The 25,510-nt window shown below is 40.7% G+C and overlaps 1 protein-coding gene across 3 annotated transcripts in view; it reads right to left on the reverse strand.

The window, feature by feature from the left end:
- Positions 1–12,604, reverse strand: part of LMBRD1 (LMBR1 domain containing 1) — a 184,492-nt gene extending 171,888 nt beyond the window's left edge. Inside the window, exon 1 of one of the 3 annotated variants that reach the window (XR_002784952.2) lies at positions 12,433–12,604. Coding sequence is in view for 2 of the 3 variants with exons in the window: in XM_010586811.2 (XP_010585113.1) it covers positions 12,433–12,513 (81 nt within the window). In the remaining variant the exon portion in view is untranslated. The remainder of the gene's footprint in view (positions 1–12,432) is intronic. The other 2 variants (XM_010586811.2, XM_064287815.1) reach the window with 2 other exon arrangements.
- Positions 12,605–25,510: the final 12,906 nt, after the last annotated feature.

Genomic DNA, 25,510 nt, shown 5'->3' on the forward strand with positions numbered 1-25,510 from the left:
CAGGTGACCTTCGGAGCCCGATCTGGGGCAGAGCCCAGGGGGGCAGACGGCACAGACATGGGGCCCAGCCCTACCCCCCGAACTCCTCCCGGGAGGGAGCCTAGCTGGCTGGCGCGGGAGGCGTAGCGGCGCAGCCGGTAGGAGAAGCACCCGGGAGGCAGTGACTGATCTTGGAGCGGGGAGAGCAGCGTCCCAGCCGGGGAGCCGTCCCACGGGAGTATGGAGGGGAAGCGGGCGTGGCACGAGCGTGGGGATCAGCTATATTTCCCTAAAGCGACCCCGGGGGCGGGCCCAACTGTTCGTGTGGGTGACGCCCACCCAGTTCGCGCAAGCGGTGCAGCGCACTGGAGGGAGAAGTCCCCGGGAGGAAGTGACTGGTCTCGGAGCGGGGAGAGCAGCGTCCCAGCCGGGGAGCCGTCCCGCTGGGACTTTGGCAGGCGCAGGCGGGGCGTGAGCGCGTTCCCCTGAATAGACCCCAGGGGCGGGCCCAGCTGTTCGTGAGGGCGACGCCCACCCAGTTCGCGCGAGCGGTGCTGCGCACCAGAGGGAGAAGTCCCCGGGAGGAAGTGACGGGTCTCGGAGCGGGGAGAGCAGCGTCCCAGCCAGGGAGCCGTCCCGCTGGGATTGTGGCAGGCGCGGGCGGGGCGTGAGCGCGGGGACCAGTTATATTTCCCTGAATTGACCCCAGCCGTTCGTGCGGGCGACGCCCACCCAGTTCGCGCGAGCGGTGCGGCGCGCCGGAGGGAGAAGTCCCCGAGAGGAAGTGACAGGTCTTGGAGTGGGGAGAGCAGCGTCCCAGCCAGGGAGCCATCCCGCCGGGATATTGGCAGGCGCGGGCGGAGCGTGAACGCGGGAAACAGCTCTATATTCTGAGGTGCTACACTCCTAGCTTTCTGATCCCTCCCCCACCCTCCCCAGGCAGCTCCATTAACATCCGAATACCCTGAGCCAGAGGGAGAATTCAGATAGGGATCTGACTGCATTTTTTTCAGCTGATTACCTGGAAAAACTAGTTTTCCAGTGATGGCTCGGAGACAGCAGTCCATATCAAACCACATAAAGAAACAGACCATGACAGCTTCTCCAACCCCCCAAACAAAAGAATCAAAATCTTTCCCAAATGAAGATACAATCCTGGAATTATCAGATACAGAATATAAAAAACTAATTTACACAATGCTTAAAGACATCACAAATGAAATTAGGCTAAGTGCAGAGAAAGCCAAGGAACACACTGATAAAACTGTTGAAGAACTCAAAAAGATTATTCAAGAACATACTGGAAAAATTAATAAGTTGCAAGAATCCATAGAGAGACAGCATGTAGAAATCCAAAAGATTAACAATAAAATTACAGAATTAGACAACGCAATAGGAAGTTAGAGGAGCAGACTCGAGCAATTAGAATGTAGACTGGGACTTCTGGAGGACCACGGAATCAACACCAACATAGCTGAAAAAAAATCTGATAAAAGAATTTAAAAAAATGAAGAAACCCTAAGAATCATGTGGGACTCTATCAAGAAGGATAACTTGCGAGTGACTGGAGTCCCAGAACAGGGAGGGGGGACAGAAAACATAGAGAAAATAGTTGAAGAACTCCTGACACAAAACTTCCCTGACATCATGAAAGATGAAAGGATATCTATCCAAGATGCTCATCGAACCCCATTTAAGATTGATCCAAAAAGAAAAACACCAAGACATATTATCATCAAACTTGCCAAAACCAAAGACAAACAGAAAATTTTAAAAGCAGCCAGGGAGAAAAGAAACGTTTCCTTCAAGGGAGAATCAGTAAGTTCAGACTACTCAGCAGAAACCATGCAGGCAAGAAGGGAATGGGATGACGTATACAGAGCACTGAACAAGAAAAACTGCCAACCAAGGATCATATATCCAGCAAAACTCTCTCTGAAATATGAAGGAGAAATTAAGATATTTACAGATAAACACAAGTTTAGAGAATTTGCAAAAACTAAACCAACACTGCAAGAAATGCTGAAGGAGATTGTTTGGCCTGATGACCAATAGTATCAGGTGCCAGCACAATACAAGGTCACAAAACAGAACGTCCTGATATCAACGCAACTCAAATAGGGAAAGCACAAAAACAAACAAATTAAGATTAATTCTAAAAAATAAATAAAGAAAATAATACACATAACAGGGAATCATGGAAATCAATTGATAAAAGATCACAATAATCAAAAAGAGGGATTAAATATAGGAGGCATTGAACTGCCAGATGGAGAGTGATACAAGGCGATATAGAACGATACAAGTTAGGTTTTTACTTAGAAAAAGAGGGGCAAATAATAAGGTAACCACAAAAAGAAATATCAATTCCATAACTCAAGAAAAAAACCAAGAAAAACGTAACGACTCAACTAACATAAAGTTAAACATTATGAAAATGAGGATCTCACAATCTACTAAGAAAACCGTCTCAGCACAAAAAAGTATGCGGAAAAATGAAATGGCCAACAACCCACATGAAAAGACATCAAAATGACAGCACTAAAAACTTATTTATCTATAATTATGCTGAATGTAAATGGACTAAATGCACCAATAAAGAGACAGAGAGTCACGGACTGGATAAAGAAACACGATCCATCTATATGCTGCCTACAAGAGACACACCTTAGACTTAGAGACACAAACAAACTAAAACTCAAAGGATGGAAAAAAATATACCAAGCAAATAATAAGCAAAAAAGAAGAGGAGTAGCAATATTAATTTCTGACAAAATAGACTTTAGACTTAAATCCGCCACAAAGGATAAAGAAGGACACTATATAAGGATAAAAGGGACAATTGATCAGGAAGACATAACCATATTAAATATTTATGCACCCAACGACAGGGCTGCAAGATACATAAATCAAATTTTAACAGAATTGAAAAGTGAGATAGACACCTCCACATTTATAGTAGGAGACTTCAACAAACCACTTTCGGAGAAGGACAGGACATCCAGTAAGAAGCTCAGAAGAGACACAGAAGACCTACTTACAACAATCAACCAACTTGACCTCATTGACTTATACAGAACCCTCCACCCAACTGCTGCAAAATACACTTTTTTTTCTAGTGCACATGGAACATTCTCTAGAATAGATCACATATTAGGTCATAAAACAAATCTTTGCAGAATTCAAAACATCGAAATATTACAAAGCATCTTCTCAGACCACAAGGCAATGAAGCTAGAAATCAATAACAGAAAAACTAGGGAAAAGAAATCAAATACTTGGAAAATGAACAATACCCTACTGAGAAAAGACTGGGTTATAGAAGACATCAAGGAGGGAATAAGGAAATTCTTAGAATGCAATGAGAATGAAAATACTTCCTATCAAAACCTCTGGGACACAGCAAAAGCAGTGCTCAGATGCCAATTTATATCGATAAATGCACACATACAAAGAGAAGAAAGAGCCAAAATCAGAGAACTGTCCCTACAACTTCAAAAAATAGAAAGTGAGCAACAAAAGAACCCATCAGGCACCAGAAGAAAACAAATAATAAAAATTAGAGCTGAACTAAATGAATTAGAGAACAGAAAAACAATTGAAAGAATTAACAAAGCCAAAAGCTGGTTCTTTGAAAAAATTAACAAAATTGATAAACCATTGGCTAGACTGACTAAAGAAAAACAGGAAAGGAAACAAATAACCCGAATAAGAAACGAGAAGGACCACATTACAACAGAGCCAAATGAAATTAAAAGAATCATTTCAGATTACTACGAAAAATTGTACTCTAACAAATTTGAAAACCTAGAAGAAATGGATAAATTCTTAGAAAAATACTACCTACCTAAACTAACACATTCAGAAGTAGAACAACTAAATAGACCCATAACAAAAAAAAGAGATTGAAACGGTATTCAAAAAACTTCCAACAAAAAAAAGTCCTGGCCCAGATGGCTTCACTGCAGAGTTCTACCAAACCTTCAGAGAAGACTTAACACCACTACTACTGAAGGTATTTCAAAGCATAGAAAAAGACGGAATACTACCCACCTCATTCTATGAAGCTACCATCTCCCTGATACCAAAACCAGGTAAAGACATTACAAAAAAAGAAAATTATAGACCTACATCCCTCATGAACATAGATGCAAAAATCCTCAACAAAATTCTAGCCAATAGAATCCAACAACACATCAAAAAAATAATTCACCCTGATCAAGCGGGATTTATACCAGGTATGCAAGGTTGGTTTAATATCAGGAAAACCATTAATGTAATCCATCACATAAATAAAACAGAAGATAAAAACCACATGATCTTATCAATAGATGCAGAAAAGGCATTTGACAAAGTTCAACACCCATTTATGATAAAAACTCTTACCAAAATAGGAATTGAAGGAAAATTCCTCAACATAATAAAGGGCATCTATGCAAAGCCAACAGCCAATATCACTCTAAATGGAGAGAACCTGAAAGCATTTCCCTTGAGAACGGGAACCAGACAAGGATGCCCTTTATCACCGCTCTTATTCAACATCGTAGTTGAAGTCCTAGCCAGGGCAATTAGGCTAGACAAAGAAATAAAGGGTATCCAGATTGGCAAGGAGGAAGTAAAGCTATCATTATTTGCAGATGACATGATCGTATACATGGAAAACCCTAAGGAATCCTCCAGAAAACTACTGAAACTAATAGAAGAGTTTGGCAGAGTCTCGGGTTATAAAATAAACACACAAAAATCACTTGGATTCCTCTACATCAACAAAAAGAACACCGAAGAGGAAATAACCAAATCAATACCATTCACAGTAGCCCCCAAGAAGATAAAATACTTATGAATAAATCTTACCAAGGATGTAAAAGACCTATACAAAGAAAACTATAAAACTCTGCTACAAGAAATTCAAAAGGACATACTTAAGTGGAAAAACATACCCTGCTCATGGATAGGAAGACTTAACATAGTAAAAATGTCTATTCTACCAAAAGCCATCTATACATATAACGCACTTCCAATCCAAATACCAACGTCATATTTTAAGGGGATAGAGAAACAAATTACTAATTTCATATGGAAGGGAAAGAACCCCCGGATAAGCAAAGCATTACTGAAAAAGAAGAAGAAAGTGGGAGGCCTCACTCTACCTGATTTCAGAACCTATTATACAGCCACAGTAGTCAAAACAGCCTGGTACTGGTACAACAACAGTCACATAGACCAATGGAACAGAATTGAGAACCCAGATATAAATCCATCCATGTATGAGCAGCTGATATTTGACAAAGGACCAGTGTCAGTCAATCGGGGAAATGATAGTCTTTTTAACAAATGGTGCTGGCATAACTGGATAACCATTTGCAAAAGAATGGAACAGGACCCATACCTCACACCATGCACAAAAACTAACTCCAAGTGGATCAAAGACCTAAACATAAAGACTAAAACGATAAAGATCATGGAAGAAAAAATAGGGACAACCCTAGGAGCCCTAATACAGGGCATAAACAGAATACAAAACATTACCAAAAATGACGAAGAGAAACCAGATAACTGGGAGCTCCTAAAAATCAAACACCTATGCTCATCTAAAGACTTCACCAAGAGAGTAAAAAGACCACCTACAGACTGGGAAAGAATATTCAGCTATGACATCTCAGACCAGCGCCTGATCTCTAAAATCTACATGATTCTGTCAAAACTCAACCACAAAAAGACAAACAACCCAATCAAGAAGTGGCCAAAAGATATGAACACACATTTCACTAAAGAAAATATTCAGGCAGCCAACAGACACATGAGAAAATGCTCCCGATCATTAGCCATTAGAGAAATGCAAATTAAAACTACAATGAGATTCCATCTCACACCAACTAGACTGGCATTAATCCAAAAAACACAAAATAATAAATGTTGGAGAGGCTGCGAAGAGATTGGAACTCTGATACACTGCTGGTAGGATTGTAAAATGGTACAACCACTTTGGAAATCCATCTGGCGTTATCTTAAACAGTTAGAAATAGAACTACCATACAACCCAGAAATCCCACTCCTCAGAATATACCCTAGAGATACAAGAGCCTTCACACAAACAGATATATGCACACCCATGTTTATTGCAGCTCTGTTTACAATAGCAAAAAGCTGGAAGCAACCAAGGTGTCCGTCAATGGATGAATGGGTAAATAAATTGTGGTATATTCACACAATGGAATACTACGCATCGATAAAGAACAGTGACGAATCTCTGAAACATTTCATAACATGGAGGAGTCTGGAAGGCATTATGCTGAGCGAAATGAGTCAGAGGCAAAAGGACAAATATTGTATAAGACCACTATTATAAGATCTTGAGAAATAGAAAAAACGGAGAACACATACTTTTGTGGTTACAAAGGGGGGAGGGAGGGAGGGAGGGAGAGGGTTTTTTATTGATCAATCAGTAGATAAGAACTGCTTTGGGTGAAGGGAAAGACAACACTCAATACAAGGAAGGTCAGTCTAATTGGACTGGACTAAAAGCAAAGAGGTTTCCAGGATAAAATGAAAGCTTCAAAGGTCAGCGGAGCAGGGGCTGGGGTCTGGGGAACACGGTTTGAGGGGACTTCTAAGTCAATGGGTAAAACAATTCTATTATGAAAACATTCTGCATCCCACTTTGAAATGTGGCGTCTGGGGCCCTAAATGCCAACAAGGGGCCATCTAAGATACATCAATTGGTCTCAACCCACCTGGAGCAAAGGCAAAGGAAGAACACCAAGGTCACACGACAACTAAGAACCCAAGAGACAGAAGGGGCCACATGAACCAGAGACCTACATTATCCTGAGACCAGAAGAACTAGTTGGTGCCCAGCCACAATCGATGTCTGCCCTGTCAGGGAGCACAACAGACAACTCCTGAGGGAGCAGGAGACCAATGGGATACAGACCCCAAATTCTCATAAAAAGACCATACCTAATGATATGAATGCGACTAGAGGAATCACAGAGACAATGCTCCCCAGAACTTCTGATGGCACAGGACAGGAACCATCCCCGAAGACAACTCATCAGGCATGAAAAGGACTGGACAGCTGGGGGGAGAGAGATGCTGATGAAGAGTGAGCTAATTAAATCAGGTGGACACTGGAGAGTGTGTTGGCAACACTTGACTGGAGGGGGGATGGGAAGATAGAGAGAGAGGGAAGACGGCAAAATTGGCACGAAACGAGAGACTGAAAGGCCTGACTCAATAGGGGGAGAGCAAGTGGGAGAAGGGAGTAAGATGTATGTAAACTTACATGTGACAGACTGATTGGAATGGTAAATGTTCACTTGAAGCTTAATAAAAATTAATTAAAAAAAAATGTTGAGTAAAGGCTCTTCTACTCCTTATAAACTAGTTCAGACTTAGAATTTTCAAAGCCTATTTCATAAATGTAGTGCAACCTCACTCATACACATGCACACACACATACATACAAATAGGAGAAACTTATTAATACAGTGCTCAGTTACATAAGTCCTAATGAACACAGTTTCACATAACATCGAAGTAAGAGCTAGCTTTGAATACTTCTTCCCAGCAGAGTTCTCCAATCTAAAGTAGATATAACTAGGTCTTCTATCCTAGGCTTATTACTGAAGCATCATAGAACAACTTGGATTGAAATTAGCTTCTGCCCTATTATGACAGTTCAAGAGTACTATTCACCTAAAGATTAACTGCCAACAATCACCATGTAGTTAACATATCATACTTTAATTCAAATTTGAAAGGACATTAAACAAGGAAAAATAAACACTAAAAATGGCTACATGTGCATAGCAAAGAGCCTTCCAATGAAACAAGTACACTCTGAGGTACTAAGGTTGGTATCTCTAATCAACCATGTAATCTCAATAGTTACCAGACCTTTCTAGTGACTAACACAGGGGATAAGACTTTAGTCCAGTCATTCTGAAGAGTGTCAGAATCGCTTGTTAAAAGAGAGATTGCTGAGTGTTGCCCCCAGATTTTCTGATTGAAGAGGTGTAAGACTGGCCCTGAAAACATGCTTTTGTAACAAATTCCCAGGTGGTATTGCTGCTAATCCAGAATCTACACTGTGAGAACCTCTGTTCTACTCAATTACAGGGAATTGCAAACAGATACCAAATCAATGCATCTCAATCTTGGCCTATGTGTTACATAGGTCCTTTATGCCCTTCCCCAAAAGCCAATTCAATCAAGCAGAAGATGAGGCCCCTACAGGCATCAGTACTTTAAATGGCTTTTAAAGGATTCCAACGTAAACCAAATCTGAGAACCACTGTTCTAAATAAACTATAAAGACTTGCTTTGTCCTTTCAACTCTTTTCAAAGGGTATTTGTTACTTCCTTTCTAGTCTATCTTCCTAGTCCAGGAGCCTGGATTGGACTAATAAAACCACCTAACTAGTTTCACAGGTTCCAAATTCTCCTACTTCACCACGATCCAGATAAAAGAATAGTTTCACCTCCAAAAAATTACCCTTTGCCCCTTTGTAGTCAAATCCTCTCCCTGCCTGGTCCCTGAGAGCCACTCTTATCTGTTCCTATAGTTTTGCCTTTTCTGCTGTTTTTGTGTGCTGTCCAGTGGATTCCAAAACTTGGAAATCCTATAGGACAGAGCAGAACTGTTCCATAGGCTTTCCAAGGCTGTAATGTTTAAGGGAAGGGGCCCTGGTGCTGCAGTGGTTAAAGCACTTCAGCTGCTAACTGAAAGGTCGGCAGTTCAAACCCACCAACCCAGCAGCCAATCTGTGGGAGAAAGATGTGGCAGTCTGCTTCTGTAGTAATGATTTACAGCCTTGGAAACCCAATGGGGCAGTTCTACCCTGTTCTATACGGTCACTATGAGTCATAACTGACTCGATTGCAATGGATTGCATTTGGTTTGGAATGTTTACGGGGAGCACTGTCAGGTCTTTTCTCCCGTGGAGCCACTGGTGGGTTCCAACCGCTGACCTTTCAGTTAGCAGCTGAGAGCTTAACCACTGTGCCACCAAGGCTCCTTTGCCTTTTCTAGAATGTAACAATTAAGTTTATACGTCTTAACTATATATAGTTTTCATCTGAAATACATATAGAAACATACAATACCCAAGTTGTCATATGTCATTTCTTCATACTGCCGATATTTCAGCTGCTAATAGAACAGCAAGAAATAAAAAAGTAAGAAGAAAATTAAGTTTGAAACCTGGATATTGGAGCAAAAAAAGACCTGATTTTTATTTTGGTTTGTTTTGGGAAATATTTTTCATATTTCAATGGGCTTGTTTTTAAATTAATTCGTAAATATTTTGGACATTCCTCGATTTTATTTTGAAATCACTGGAAGCTGAACCTCATCTTTGTATCTTAGTAGCTGACACAAAGTGGTCCATAATTTTTTTACTGGCTTTCAAGAATCAAAGAAGGTCTGCAATTTTATAAGGTTCAAAGTGATAAGTATTACGACACAGGAAGGAGTTTACCAAAACCAGGCAGACAAGCAGGCAAGGGACAAACTAGGCAGAATAGGTAAGCTAGAGTTCCTCAAACATTGTGGCCTCAGGTCCACTTTACAGTTTTAAAGCTGAGAACCCCAAAGAGCTTTTTTGTTTCTAGTTACTGTATTATAAAATAAACCAGTGTCCTCATCTATAAAATCAGAATAAAAATATTTCTCTCACAGCAGGTTATAAGGATTAAATAAGATGTAAAGAGTTTAGCACAGTGCCTGACCATTGTAACTACTTAGCAAGTAGTAGCAACTGTTACTACTACTTGGACATGTTATCAGGAGGGACCAGTCTCTGGAAGATATCATGCTTCATAAAGTAGAGAGTCAGTGAAAAACAGGAAGACCCTCAACCAGATGGACTGACACAGTGGCTGCAACAACAGGCTCAAGCACAGCAAAAATTTTGAGGATGGCACAGGACCCGGCGTGTTTCATTCTGTTATACACAGGGTCACTATGAGTCGGAACCAACTGGACGGCGTGTAACAACAGCAACTATTATCAAGCATCATATTAGATAATAACATCTTACAGCATTTTATAAAACAAACTAATGTATAACTTTGTTGACAACTATAAGGAAAGGTTTAGACCAGGCCTTCAACTTCCCAAGAGATTCTGATTTTACTGGTTAGCACATTGGGATTTTTAAAAACTCCTTCAGTGATTTTAACAAGCAGCCAATGTTTAGAACCACTGTGCTGAGGAAAGGATGAGAATAAATGACTGTTTATTAAACTAGTGAACATACATACTCCCTGCAGTCTTATTAAACTACAGAGGCTGATTCGGTAAGTCTGGGGTCTTATATTTTGTATTTGTAACACATTACTAGCTGATGCCCATACTGCGAGTAGAAGAGTAAACTTGCTTTATAGAAACTGAGACTGTCTTGTAGAGTTAATATGAAATGCAATTTGAAAGGTGATGTGAGTCAAACTGAGGTTCCTTGTGGCTAGGTAGAAAAGTTTGGATTTGACAAAGTAAAAAATTAGATTACAGGCTTAGAGGGACCAAATCCAACCATTCTTCATGTGGTAGAAGAAACTGAAGTCCATTGTTTGCCCAAGATCACAAAAATAGTAAACATTAGGGTTCTGATTCTTTAGTAATCGTTGGCAGTAGTTTTCAATGTGTGGACTCCCCTGGCTCCTGGCAGTCTCTGGAACCCTTTTTGCAAATTTACATATTGAAAACTGTTTTCATAATAACACTAAGTCATTATTTGCCTTGTTCATTGTTTCTACATTTGCATTCATGATGCATAAGCCGTGGTGTGTAAAACTGCTGGCACCTTAGCATGAATCAAGACCAAAAAATCAGAACCAAACCAACTGCCTTTGAGGAGATCATGACTCATGGCGGCGGTATATGTGTCAGAGTAGAACTGTGCTCCATAGGGTTTTCAATGGCTGACTTTTCAGAAGCAGGTCCCCAGGCCTATCTCCTAATTTGCCTCTGGGTGGACTCAGACCTTCAACCTTTTAGTTACCAGAGGAGCAGTTAAGCACTTGCACCATTCAGGGACTCTTCACCTACCTACTGGCCCTCTTAAAAGCCATGTTTAATGCTATCTGCATCTTCCTACAATTTACATCACAACTGCTGTACCTTAGATGTTGATTAATAACTGCCAAGATATTCTCAGTTCGCTTTGATACAGGTTACTTGCTCTTTTGTTTTCTTCTAAACCAACTGAATCTGGTGGACTGAAAACACCAGCAAACTCTCCAAAAGCAGGACTGGATAGCTCTGGAAATGACAGCCAAGAGTCTGCATTTCCTCCGCTGAGAAGAGTAAAGCATGTTCCAGTGTAAGGCAGTATTGTTTTCTGTGAAAATTAAGGTAACAAGATAGACCTCTTTTTAAATTTTAACGTAATTATCTTTTTTTATTCCTTTGTAGAATCTCCTCTGCAAAAATTTATTAGCAGAACATGCTAATAAACATAGGTTTCTGGCACCTTACTGGCATCTGATAAGTGCAGAGTAAAATCACAAACAAGTCTTAAGTTCTGAAGTATTTTTTTTGTAATGCAAGAGGGCAAAATACATAAGGGCACAAAATAGCTACTGGACTGGATGACGACAGTGATGAAAGAATGTGAATGAGGACAGCTACAAGGAGAAACAAAATGAACTTCAAAAATAAACCCAAGGGTTCTAATAATGGCATAGCAAAGTAATAACAAGGCCACTTTGGACCATTACAGTCCACGTTTTTTGTTTTTCTGTTTTTTAATCATTGAATAAGCAAGATGGTCAGGAAATAAGGCTGAGGTATTACCTATCTAGTAGTATATCCCGAAACTGGTAGTAAAGAATGCTATATAGTTCATTCCTACGCAGTTTTCTACACCTATCAAAAAAGGTTGGAAAGGAGTTGAAACCTGGAAGTCAGAACGAGCAAACACGTCATCAAGGCAGAATCGCACAATGGACAGAGAAGGTTGGAGACTCACAGAACTCAGGGCTAGGGAATGCCAAAAAAGACATTAAGACAAGCCTTAATGAGGCCCCCTTCTAGATCATCAACGGCAGCTCCTACTGAGCTCGCAAAGATTTGGTGTCGCCGCCACACACCCAGTGCCCCAGTTTAACAGGGGACCAGAGGGGTTGCCACAGCCTTTTCACCTCCGAGGGTCTCCTCCGACTCCAATCCCCACCAACCCGTGTGCAAGTCAGAGATGAGGGCAAGAGTTTGGAGAAAAGAAACCTGCAGCATCAGACGTCATCAGGGAAAGAAACCAAGAACAAGCCGCAAGTCACCGCCCCCCTCCCCAGACGCACAGGAACCTCCCCCCCCCGCCACGGTCCCAGCCAAAAGCAGGGTGGGGCACGACGAGAAGGGTCTCCGGAGCGAGGAGAGGCCAGCTGCAGAATCAGCCCTTCCCTTCCTCCCACCAGTCTAAACACTGGAAAAACTCCAAGCGCCTCCCCTACCAGTAGTAACAGCCCGAATATGCACCAGCCGATCACCAGCTCTGCCGAGGCAGCGCCAGCAGCCGCCGCTGCCGCCGCCATCTTCGCTTCCGGCCAGGCCTGCCCCGAGCGAATGGGGTGGGGAAAGGGGAGGGGGAAAGGGGACAGAGTGCCAGGGACGCGGTGCCCGCACACCCTAAAGGTTAAAGGGGTGGGGGGGCGGAGCAAGTGGTTGCCAGGGAGACCCGGCCCACGAGCGGCCCCTGGCGTTGAGTCGGGCGGGGGGCGGGGGCGGGCCGGAAGGGCTCCGGGAGGCGAGCGCCCCGTACGCCGTGACGTCACCGCGCAGCCTGCCTCCGTGTCGGCTGTGACGAACCTGAAAACGGGTGGTTTTGAAATGTTTGATTCACCCTAAGCTGATAAAACTGAGCCCTGTTGGCGCAATGGTTAAAGCGCTCGGCTGCTACCACAAAGGCTGCCTGGTCAAACCCACCAGCTGCTTTTCAGGAGAAAGATGTGGCAGGCTGTTTCCCTAAGATTAAAGCCTTGGAAACCCTATGGGAGGGCAGTTCTACTCTAGCCTGTGGGGTAGGTGTGAGTTAGAACCCACTGGATGGCAATGGATTTTGGGAAGCTGTTAAAAGGAGCCCTGGATGCGCAGTGGTTAACCGCTGGGCTGCTAACTGAAAGGTCATTAGAACAACCCACCAGCTGCTCTGCAGAAGATGTGGCTGTTTGCTTCCATATTTACCCCTCGGAAATCCCATGGGGGCACTTCTGCTGTCCTACAGGGTCCTAATGAGTTGGAATCCACTCAACAGCAGTGGGTTTGGTTCCTTTGTTTAGGTTGATAAGCTAGAAAAACCAGGGAACTCATTAGGGGCTGGACTAGATGTTTCCACTTCTTACTGAAGAGGGAGATTTGTCCTTAGTGTCCAAGGTAGAATGGGCAGTTTGATTAGCAGAGCCCTTCACCAGGGTGCAGGAGTGGCTGACTCTAAAAGTTTACCACCTACAGAAATGGCTTTCCCATTTGCTGGCATTGGTGCCCAGCCTGAATAACTAATTGGCCAAAAAGGACTTGTCACATGATTTTCATGACCTTTCAATTTATTTTTTTTAAGTTTTTTTTTTCATTTGTTGTTGAGAATATACGTACCGAAACATACACCAATTCAACAGTTTCTACATGTGTAATTTAGTGACACAGATTACGTTCTTCCAATTGTGTAACCATTCTTACCGTCCTTTTCTGAGTTATTTGTCCCCCGTTAACATAAACTCACTACTCCCTAAGATTCCTCTTTAATCTTTCGAATTGCTGTTGTCAATGCGATCCCATATAGATGTGCCTTAAATGAACATAACGCTCGAGGCAGACCCTTTTTACTAGTTAAGCTAGACTATGTTTTGCTTTGTCAGGAGCCCTGTTGGTACAGTGGTTGAGCACTTGGCTTCTAACTGAGAGGTCTGCAGATTGAACCCAACACCTGTTCTGTGAGAGAAAGATGTGGCAGTTGGCTTCTGTAAAGATTACAGCCTTAGAAACCCTAGGGGGCAGTTCTACTCTGTTCTACAGGGTCATTGTGACTAAGAATTCACTTGACGGCAATGGGTTTGTTTTTTATTTATTTATTTATTTTATTGTTTGGCTTCAAGAAGACCTCTGGGGATATTTTGGGGTTAAGGTTTAAAGATTATCTCTGGGCAATAGTTTCAGGGGGGCCATCCACCCTTCATGGCTCCAGGAAGTCTGAAGTCCATGAGAATTTGAAATTCTGTTCTACATTTTCTCACTTTTGATCAGAATTCTTCCATGGAATCTTTGATCAAAATGTTCAGTAATGGTAGGCAGGCACCACCCAGTTCTTCCGGTCTCATGGCAAAAGAGGCAGTTGTTTCACGGAGGCAGTTAGCCACACTATATCCTCTTCCAATTCTGTCTCACCTTCTTCTTCTGTTGTTCTAGGAGAACAGAGACCAATTGTTGTGCCTTGGACGGCAGCTTGCAAGCTTTTCAGATCCTGGGTACTACACAACTAACAAAGAGGTAGAACAAAAACACTAAACACATTGTTAGGCCAATTGCCTGGGATATCCCATGAAACCATGACCCTAAACCTCCAAACCAAGGAAGTAAATCTCATGAAGTGTTTGGTTGCACATAAGCAGCCTTAGCAGCTATACTTTTTTTTTTTGGTCATTGATGTAATTTTAGATCCATACATGCCTGTGAATTTTGACTTTATACCTCAAAAGGTATCTAAGTTTGTAGATAATCTTAAAAAGAATAAGAGTTTCCTTGAACTCCCTCCATACAGTTTTTTTCTTCCTGTCCTGACACTAAAACTCAGAAAATAGGTTGTAGGTATGGCCAATAGCAGGCCATTTCAGCTGGTATTGGCCATTCTGAATCAGGCAATCATACGGTCTGCTATGCCGAGAATGACAAATTGAAGAGGAATGGTGTTGTGTTCATCGTCAAAAGAACATTTCAAGATCTATCCTGAAGTACAGTGCTGTCAATGATAGGATAATATCCATATGCCTCCAAGGAAGACCAGTTAATGTGACTATTATTCAAATCTACAGCCAACTGCTAATGCCAAAGATGAGGAAATTTAATATTTTTACCAACTTCTGCAGTATGAAATTGATCAAACATGCAGTCAAGATGCATTAATAATTACTGGTGACTGGAATGTGAAAGTTGGAAATGAAGAGGAAGGACTGGTAGTGGGAAAATATGGCCTTAGTAATAGAAATAATGCTGGAGATAGCATGATAGAATTTTGCAAGGCCAATGACTTCTTCATTGCCAATACCTTTTTTAACAATATAAACGGTGACTATACGTGTGGACCTCACCAAATAGAAAACACCTCACCAAATAGAAAACACAAGAATCAAATCAACTACATCTGTGGAAAGAGATGATGGAAAAGCTCAGATGATGGCCAGTTAGAGCAAGGTCAGTGGCTGACTGTGGAACAAACCATCAACTGTTCATATACAAGTTCAAGTTAAAGCTGGAGAAAATTAAAACAAGTCCACGAGAGCCAAAATACGACCTTGAGTATATCCCACCTGAATCTGGAGACCCCTCTCAAGAATAGATTTGATGCATTGGATACTAATGACTGAAGACCTGACAAGTTGGAGGAAGACATCAAGGACATCATACATGAGAAAAGCAAAAGGTCATTAAAAAGATAGGAAAGAAAGAAAACACCAAAGTAGATGACAGAAAAGACTCTGAAACCTACTCGTGAATGTAGAGTACCTAAAGGGAGTGGACGAAATGATGAAGTAAAAGAGCTGAAGAGAAGATTTCAGAGGGCAGCTCAAGAAGACAAAGGAAAATATTATAATGAAATGTGCAAAGACCTGGAGTTAGAAAACCAAAAGGGAAGTATATGCTCAGCATTTCTCAAACTGAAAGAAGAAAAACTTAAGCTTCAAGTTTCAATTTTGGAGAATTCTATCGTCAAAATATTCCATGACACAGGAAGCATCAAAAGAAGATGGAAGGAATACACACAGTTGCTACCAAAAAGGGTTGGTCGACATTCAGCCATTTCAGGAAGTAGCATATGCTCAAGAACTTAAGGAAGAAGGTCAATCTGCACTGAAGGCATTGGTGAAAAACAAGACTCCAGGAATTAACTGAATACCAATCTGAGATGTTTCAACAAAGGGATGCAGCACTGAAGGTGCTCATTCATCTATGCCAAGAAATTTGGAAGACAGCTACCTGGCCAACCGACTGGAAGAGATCCATATTTGTGTCCATTTCAAAGAAAGGTGATTGGGCAGTGTTTCGTTCTGTTGTACATAGGGTCATTGTGAGTTGGAACCAACTCAACAGCACCTAACAACATTGTAGGTATGAATATTATTTTTTTAGCAAACTCTTTTCGTTTAGATTCTCTTCTCGTTTTCAAATGAATAGTGACTTAAATCAGTGTCCAAAAAGGATGTATGGTTGTTTTGCTGGCAAGTTTGTGAAAAGAAAAGCATAAACGGAGAGCAAAGATGATTTTCAAATGATGGGAATATGGTATATTAGACTTTTCTCTTCATAGTTCAGTTGTAGAGCTTTAAGCTTCGAGAGAAGAACAAAAAGTAACATTGTTTATTGCTTCACAATTTAAAAACTCTCTGGTAGAACTAACCCAAGTAACTCTCATACTATCCTTCTAACCTAGCACCCTACTGCAGTCGAGTCGATTCCAACTCAGAGCAACTCTGTAGAGTTTCCAAGGAGTGCCTGGCGGATTCAAACTGCCGACCCTTTGGTTAGCAGCGGTAGCACTCAACCACTATGCCACTAGGGTTTCCACTGTTCTTCTAATATAAGTAAAATAAGTATTATTGTATCTTATTTCAGAAATGAGGACACTGACTCAAGAGAGATCATGCAATTTTACTGGCGTTTTTTCCCTGGGTTTTTTGTTTGTTTTTGTTTTTTGAGTTCTAAAACTACATTCACATTGCTGACTCAAGCCTCACCTTGGAATATCCTTGCCCTGAACTTGGGCTGCCAGGTTTAGTAAATAAAAATACAGGACACACAGTTAAATTTGAATTTAGGAAAAAAAATTTAAATTTAGAAAACAACAAAAAAGATATATGAAGCACACTTACACTAAACAACCTATGTTGTTTATTTTATATAAACAATGAATTCTTTTAGTGTATGTCTCAAGTATTGCATAAGACATACTTATATTAAATTTTTTTTTCATCCTTAATATGTGTTGCTGACAACACTGGATAGTTACAAAACTAATTTGAATCAGGAAAGTTGGGAGAAAGAGAAAAGAGAATGTGAGACGTCTGGGCAGGAGTTGAGGCATGCACATCAATCCATCTCTCCATTCTTTAGCCTAGATAAGGTATATTTTTCACTTAACATACACACCAGACTATTGAAGACTAAAATCATTCTCCTGAATAATGTTCTTAAACCTATGAAGATGCTAATTACAGACAGCAGTTCTTTAAAAATAATAAAAGTAACAATCTGTATTGGTAGATTATGATTATTTATGATTAGAAAAGGAATACATGCTAATATGTAAAAATTTCAAACGAGTAATTCAGAATGAAAAAAAAAACCACCTCCATCAGGTTGAGTCTGACTCATAGTGATTCTATAGGAAAGTGTAGAACTGCCCCCACAGGGCTTCCAAGGCTATAAACCTTTATAGAAGCAGAGCACCACATCTTTTTCCCATGGAGCAGCTGGTAGGTTTGAACCACTGAGCTTTCAGTTAGCAGTCGAGCACTTTAACCACTGAGCTGCCAGAGCTTGTAGAATCTGAAAGGTCCTCGTAAATTCACATAATCTATCCTCCTCACTCCAAGAAATTTCCCTTTAAGAGCTTCAAGATTTTTTTTGCATGAATATACGAATGTGTACAATGAGGATATAGAAAGTTATAGAGACATCCTACCTACTTCCCTAGAGTTACTGTAGATTACCCTCACCTAACACCTACCCAACGATTTATGTGCATGTACCAGGATTCCTGTGCACTCTGTTTCCTTTTAAATTTACAGACATGGCCATGTGTAATCAATCACCCTCAAGGGGTCTAATAAGAGGAGGAAGTCTAGAAAACTTGGTATCAATGACTTGACTCTGGCTATATTCAGAGGACTAGACATGAGGAATGACACAGGAAGCATCAAAAGAGGTTGGAAGGAATACAGAGAGTCACTGTACCAAAAAGAACTGGTGAATGTTCAACCATTTCAGGAGGTAGCATATGATCAAAAATCAATGGTACTGAAGGAAGAAGCCCAAGCTGCATTGAAGGCATTGGTGAAAAACAAGGCTCCAGAAATTGATGGAACACCAGTTTCAACAAACATGCAACAATGGAAGTGCTTACTCATCTCTGCCAAGAAATTTGGAAGAGAGCTACCTGGCCAACTGACTGAAAGAAATCCATATTTCTCTCATTCCAAAGAAAAGTGATCCAAAAGAATGCAGAAATTATCAAATAATATTAATACCAAACACAAGTAAAATTTTGGTGAAGATAATTCAAAAGTGGTTGCAGCAGTACATGGAGAGGAAACTGCCAGAAATTCAAGCTGGGTTCAGTAGAGGACATGGAATGAGGGATATCATTGCTTGTGTCAGATGGATCTTGGCTGAAGGCAGAGTACCAGAAAGATGTTTACCTGTGTTTTACTGACTGTGCAAAGGCATTCGACTTTGTGGATCATAACAAATTATGGATAACATTGGAAAGAATAGAAATTCCAGAACACTTAATTATGCACATGCAGAACTTGTACATAGACAAAGAGGCAGTTGTTCCAACAGAACAAGGGAATGCTGCATGGTTTAAAATGAAAAAAGGCATGTGTCAAGGTTGTATTCTTTCACCATACTCATTCAATGTATATGCTGAATGAATAACCCGAGAAGCTGGATTATATGAAGAAGAACATGGCATCAGGATTGGAGGAACACACATTAACAACCTGCCATATGCAGATGACACAACCTTGCTTGCTGAAAGTGAAGAGGACTTGAAGCACATACTGATGAAGATCCAAGACTACAGCCTTCAGTATGGATTACGTGTCAACATGAAGAAAACCAAAATCTTCACAAGTGGACCAATAAGTAACATCATGATAAATTCATGATAAACAGAAAATATTGAAGTTGTCAAGGATTTCACTTTACTTGGATTCCAGTCAATGCCTGTGGAAGCAGCAGTCAAGAAATCAAATGATGTATTTCATTGTGCAAATCTGCTGCCAGAGACCTCTTTACAGCATTAAAAAGCAAAGATGTCACCTTGAAGATTAAGATGCACCTGGCCCAAGCCATGGTATTTTTAATCGCTACATACGCATGTGAAAGCTGGACAATGAATAAGGAAGACTGAAGAAGAAATGATGCCTTTGAATTATGGTATTGGCAAAGAATATTGAATATACGGTGGACTGCCAGAAGAACGAACACATCTGTCTTGGAAGAAGTACAGCCAGAATGCCCCTCAAATGCAAGGATGGTGAGACTTCATCTCACGTGGTTTGGACATGTTGTAAGGAGGGACCAGATCCTAGAAAAGGACATTGTGCTTGGAAGAGGGTCAGCGAAAAAGAGGAAGACCTTCAATAAGATGGATCGACACTGTGGCTGCAACAATGGGCACAAACATAGCAATGATTGTCAGGATGGCACAGGACTGGACAGTGTTTTCTTCTGTTGTAATAAGGTCGTGAGGGTGGCGCAGGACCTGGCAGTGTCTCCTTCTCATAGGGTCGCTGTGAGTCGGAACTGACTCAGTGTCACCTAACAAAAACAGAAATGAGAATAGCACCTTTGGGTAAAAGCAAAGTTTGTCAGGGAGCAACTTTTTCGTCCTTTACTCTTCTTTCCCTGAGCCTTCTCCGAAGGTAAGTGGCACACAAAGAATTACCTATAAGGTTGGAGAGTGGCAACCTGAACTCTGAGAGAGGCCCTGCTTCTTGCAGCAGCTGCTGAGGGTGGGTGATTCACAGAAGTTCCTAGGGCTGAGCTGGCTTAAAGACCTGTGCTGAGGATTGTTATGCTGCAGAAAGGGTGTGGATTAGCTCCTCCTCGTGACCCCCCGCCCCCCATTTGCCCACTGAACTCATGCTGAATGATTTGGTAGATTTTCCCTTGATGTGGTGAAAACAGGTGAAATTGTGCACTACAGATTAGTAAGTAAGCACAAGTAAATCCATGTGTACCTTGCTTATTGGGTAATCTGTCCCTGGGTAGGGTTGAGGTCCAGGAGGCAAGAGAACGGTATCTCATTCTTTTTATGAGGTGCTTTTGGAAACCAAAAGTAGGATTCAGAAGAGACAGACAGACTATGAGATAAAGCTTATAAAATTAATCTTACATAGGAATTGGTAGAAAGAAAGAAAAATATTGAAAGTAGTTTAATTAAGAGGAGGGAAAGGGTCAGGTTGAAAGCAGAACTTATATCAGTAGGACACAAAGGAGGCAAAGAGAATAAAGAAAGGGAGCCTTCTTAAATCCCCAAAATTAATAGGCCTAGAACAGTAAAGTATAAGAAAGATGGATGAGTTAGGAATGCATAATGAGTCAGGGCCTAGTGAATGGGTCAGAAATCTAAAAGAACATTGTAGAAATGACTTCAGTACTTAGTACTTGAAAACTGAGTCAAGCTTACTGCGTAATGGGACTAGACTAGTGGATACGGCTTCTTACCATGAAATTATATTTAGACTGCAGTGAAATTTAGTTATACATCCAAACTAACTGAATGCATTGTGCCACTGGATCTTAAAATTTTGTTGGTTTAAAAAAAAAAAAAAACTGATAATTATCCATCTGATCTTCTCACTTTGCTACCTGTTGGAATAATCATACTATTTGATCATCCAATTCAAAATGGCCAATACCAGTCCATTTCAGCTAACTAATGCCTAGGATATCAATGTTTATGTGCTCCATTTCATTTTTGATGATTTTCAGTTTTCCTAGATTCATACTTCCTACATTCCAGGTTCTGATTATTAATGGATGTTTGCAGCTGTTTCTTCCCATTCTAAGTCGTGCCACATCAGGGAATTAAGGTCCCGAAAGCTTTACTCCAACCATGTCATTAACGTCAACTCTACTTTGAGGAGGCAGCTCTTCCCCAGTCATCTTTTGAGTGCCTTCCAACCTGGGGGGCTCATCTTCCAGCACTATATCAGACAATGTTCCGCAGCTATTCATAAGGTTTTCACTGGCTAATGCTTTTCAGAAGTAGACTGCCGGGTCCTTCTTCCTAGCCTGTCTCAGTCTGGAAGCTCAGCTGAAACCTGTCTTCCACGGATGACCCTGCTGGTATCTGAATACCCGTAGTGTAGCTTCCAGCATCACAGCAACACACAAGCCCCCACAGTACGACAAACTGACGGACACGTGGGGGAACATCGATTTCCTAGGCATTAGTGAGCTGAAATGAACTGGTATTGGCCATTTTGAACCAGACACTCATATAGTTTACTATGCTCAGAATGACAACTTGAAGAGGAATGGTGTTGCATTCATCATCAAAAAGAACGTTTCAAGATCTATCCTGAAGTACAACGCTGACGGTAATAGGATAATATCCATACACCTACAAGGAAGACCAGTTAATATGATTATTATTCAAATTTATGCACTAACCACGAGGGCCAAAGATGAAGAAATAGAAGATTTTTATCAGCTGCTGCAGTCTGAAATTGATCAAACATACAATCAAGATGCATTGATAATTACTAGGGATTGGAATGCGAAAGTTGGAAACAAGAAGGATCAGTAGTTGGAAAATATGGCCTTTGTGATAGAAACGATGTCGAAGATCAGATGATAGAATTTTGCAAGACCAATGACTTCTTCATTGCAAACACCTTCTTTCACCAACATAAATGGCGACTATACACATGGACCTTGCCAGATGGAACACAAAAAAGTCAAATTGACTACATCTGTGGAAAGAGACGATGGAAGAGCTCGATATCATCAGTCAGAACAAGGCCAGGAGCCGACTGTGGAACAGACCATCAACTGCTCCTATGCAAGTTCAGGCTGAAACTGAAGAAAGTCAGAGCGAGTACATGAGAGCCAAAATATGACCTTGAGTATATCCCACCTGAATTTAGAGACCATCTGAAGAATAGATTTGATGCATTGAACACTGGTGACTGAAGACCAGACAAGTTGTGGAATGACATCAAGGACACCATACATGAAGAAAGCAAGAGGTCACTGAAAAGACAGCAAAGAAAGAAAAGACCAAGATGGATGTCAGAGGAGACTTTGAAACTTGCTCTCGAATGTCAAGCAGCTAAAGCAAAAGGAAGAATTGATGAATTAAAAGAACTGAACAGAAGATTTTCAAAGGGCCTCTTGAGAAGACAAAGTAAAGTATTATAATGACATGTGCAAAGAGCTGGAGATGGAAAACCAAAAGGGAATAACACACTCGGCCTTTCTCAAGCTGAAAGAACTGAAGAAAAAATTCAAGCCTCGAGTTGCAATAGTGAAGGATTCCATGCGGAAAATATTAAATGACACAGGAAGCATCAAAAGAAGATGGAAGGAATACACAAAGTCATTATACGAAAAAGAAATAGTCGATGTTCAACCATTTCAAGAGGTAGCATGTGATCAGGAACCGATGGTACTAAAGGAAGAAGTCCAAGCTACTCTGAAGGCATTGGTGAAAAACAAGGCTCCAGGAATTGATGGAATACCAATTGAGATGTTTCAACAAACAGATGCAGCACTGGAGGTGCTCACTCATCTATGCCAAGAAATATGGAAGACAGCTTCTTGGCCAACTGACTGGAAGAAATCCATATTTATCCCTATTCCCAAGAAAAGTGATCCAACTGAATGTGGAGATTATAGAACAATATCATTAATATCACACGCAAGCAAAATTTTGCTGAAGATCGTTCAAAAACAGCTGCAGCAGTATATTGACAGGGAACTGCCAGAAATTCAGGCTGGTTTCAGAAGACGACATGGATATCATTGCTGATGTCAGATGGATCCTGACTAAAAGCAGATGTTTACCAGTGTTTTATTGCCTATGCAAAGGCATTCGACTGTGTGGATCATAACAAATTATGGATAGCATTATGAAGAATAGGAATTCCAGAACACTTAATGTGCTCATGAGGAACTTTTACACAGATCAAGAGGCAGTTGTTCGGACAGCACAAGGGGATACTGATTGGTTTAAAGTCAGGAAAGGTGTGCGGCAGGGTTGTATTCTTTCACCATACCTATTCAGTCTGTATGCTGAGCAAATCATCTGAGAAGCTGGACTATATGAAGAAGAATGGGGCATCAGGATTGGAAGAAGACTCATTAATAACCTGCATTATGCAAATGACTCAACCTTGCTTGCTGAAAGTGAAGAGGACTTGAAGCACTTACTAATGAAGATCAAAGACCACAGCCCTCAGTATGGATTGCCCCTCAACATAAAACAAAAATCCTCACAACTGGACCAGTAAGCAACATCATGATAAATGGAGAAAAGATTGAAGTTGTCCATGATTTCATTTTACTTGGATCCACAATCAGTGGCCATGGAAGCAGCAGTCAAGAAATCAAAAGACGCATTGCATTGGGTAAATCTGCTGTAAAGGACCTCTGTAAAGTGTTGAAGAACAAAAATGTCACCTTGAAGACTAAGGTGCGCCTGACCCAAGCCATGGTATTTTCAATCGCATCCTATGCATATGAAAGCTGGACATGAATAAGGAAGACCAAAGAAGAATTGACGTCTTTGAATTGTGGTGTTGGCAAAGAATATTGAATATACCATGGATTGCCAAAAGAACAAACAAATCTGTCTTAGAAGTACAACCAGAATGCTCCTTAGAAGCAAAGATGGCGAGACTGCGTCTTACATACTTTGGACATGTTGTCAGGAGGGATCAGTCCCTGGAGAAGGACATCGTGCTTGGCAGAGTATAGGGTCAGCAGAAAAGAGGAAGACCCTCAACAAGGTGGATTGACACAATGGCTGCAACAATGAGCTCAAGCATAACAAGGATTGTGAGGATGGCTCAGGACCAGGCGGTGTTTCGTTCTGTTGTGCATAGGGTCGCTATGAGTTGGAACCGACTCGACAGCACCTAACAACAACAACAACACCTGTTGGAAATTCATTATAAGTAAATTTACTATAAATAAACATTATGTTGAACGGTCCTAGTTCAAACCAGGCATTTGGAAAGTCTCAAAATTTGTCTTTCTGACTGCCATATTTTTCTGTTCTATTTTTGTTGACCAATAATCCTCTTTCTAACTGACAAATTCTTTATTTTAATACCTTCAGTCTGGTTATAGTTAAGCCTTACTGGCCTCACATCCTAGTGACTTTGCACACGTCTGCCCTGATCCATTATGTGTTGATTTAGAATTTAGCTTTCTGTTTTGTCCCATGTACTGTGCACACTTAATCCTCCATCAAAAGGATTTAAGAATGATCTGGAGTGAACGTCACTGTGGGTGTAAGGAAGTTTGCACACACTGTTACCTCCCAGTGCTGCATTATTTCCTCTTTCCCCTAATCCTTACAGTTATCCAACTAAATTGGTCATCACAATCCTAAGAAGTTTCTTCTTTTCTTTGTGAAAGGTGATTGGCACATATAGCTGAGATGCCCATTTGGTTCTGCTAGAACCCTTGCTCATTTGTATATAACCCGGTGGGGAGCCAAAGGTTTTTGCACAAGAGCCAATTCATGAAAAATTAAATGTTTATGGTCTACATTTTTTATTCAAAATGAAAATAGTTTTTTGGAGCCCTGTAGTATAAGATATATTTAAAAATGCAGTTCATTTACTTCCTTGAAGAGAAAAAGTCCACGGAAATGTTAATATCCCGGTGTTTTTGATTTGCGGATACAGAGGCAACTTTCCAATTTGTCATCCTAAAATTAGATTGCAGGCAGTATCGTAATGTGAATTCTGAAATTCACATTTCCATATTTCTACAATTATAAGCTCTTAATGGATACATTATATGTATTTCTCTTCTCCTAATGGAACAAACATTCCCACATGAACTTGTAATACATGTTTTCTTCTTGAGATTTTTCCTCTGGCTATGAAAGCAATGATTTATTTGTAGTTTAGACATGTTAAAATATAATTTAAACATTAATACCTCCAAGTGTTCTTTATGGTGTCAATTCTTAACCCTGGTGTTTATGTACTTTAAGGTATAAAAAATAAATTTGTATATACAACTCAAACATAAAAAAAAAAAGTCAAAATCTGTTTATGACTAAAAAATATGATAAAAACTGCGTTTAAATTTAAAATGATCCATAGCAGGCTCAATTATAACAAAGGATGCTATTTTTTAGTTTTTTATTTGTACCATATGTTATACTTTCTTCTAACAATGGGGTTCCTCTCCCAACTCAAACATCTATTCTTTTTCATAGTATGGCTCTGTTTGCCTCATTTCTGGGCAGAGCTGTGTATATTTGAAATCAAAGTGCAACCTATAGTGTTCAATTCTTATATGTTAATGATTTATTAGGTCATAAAGTTTTGTAAAAGTAACTGGTCT

Source organism: Loxodonta africana, chromosome 1, assembly GCF_030014295.1.
Source record: "Loxodonta africana isolate mLoxAfr1 chromosome 1, mLoxAfr1.hap2, whole genome shotgun sequence".
In the NCBI taxonomy this organism is placed as follows: domain Eukaryota; kingdom Metazoa; phylum Chordata; class Mammalia; order Proboscidea; family Elephantidae; genus Loxodonta; species Loxodonta africana.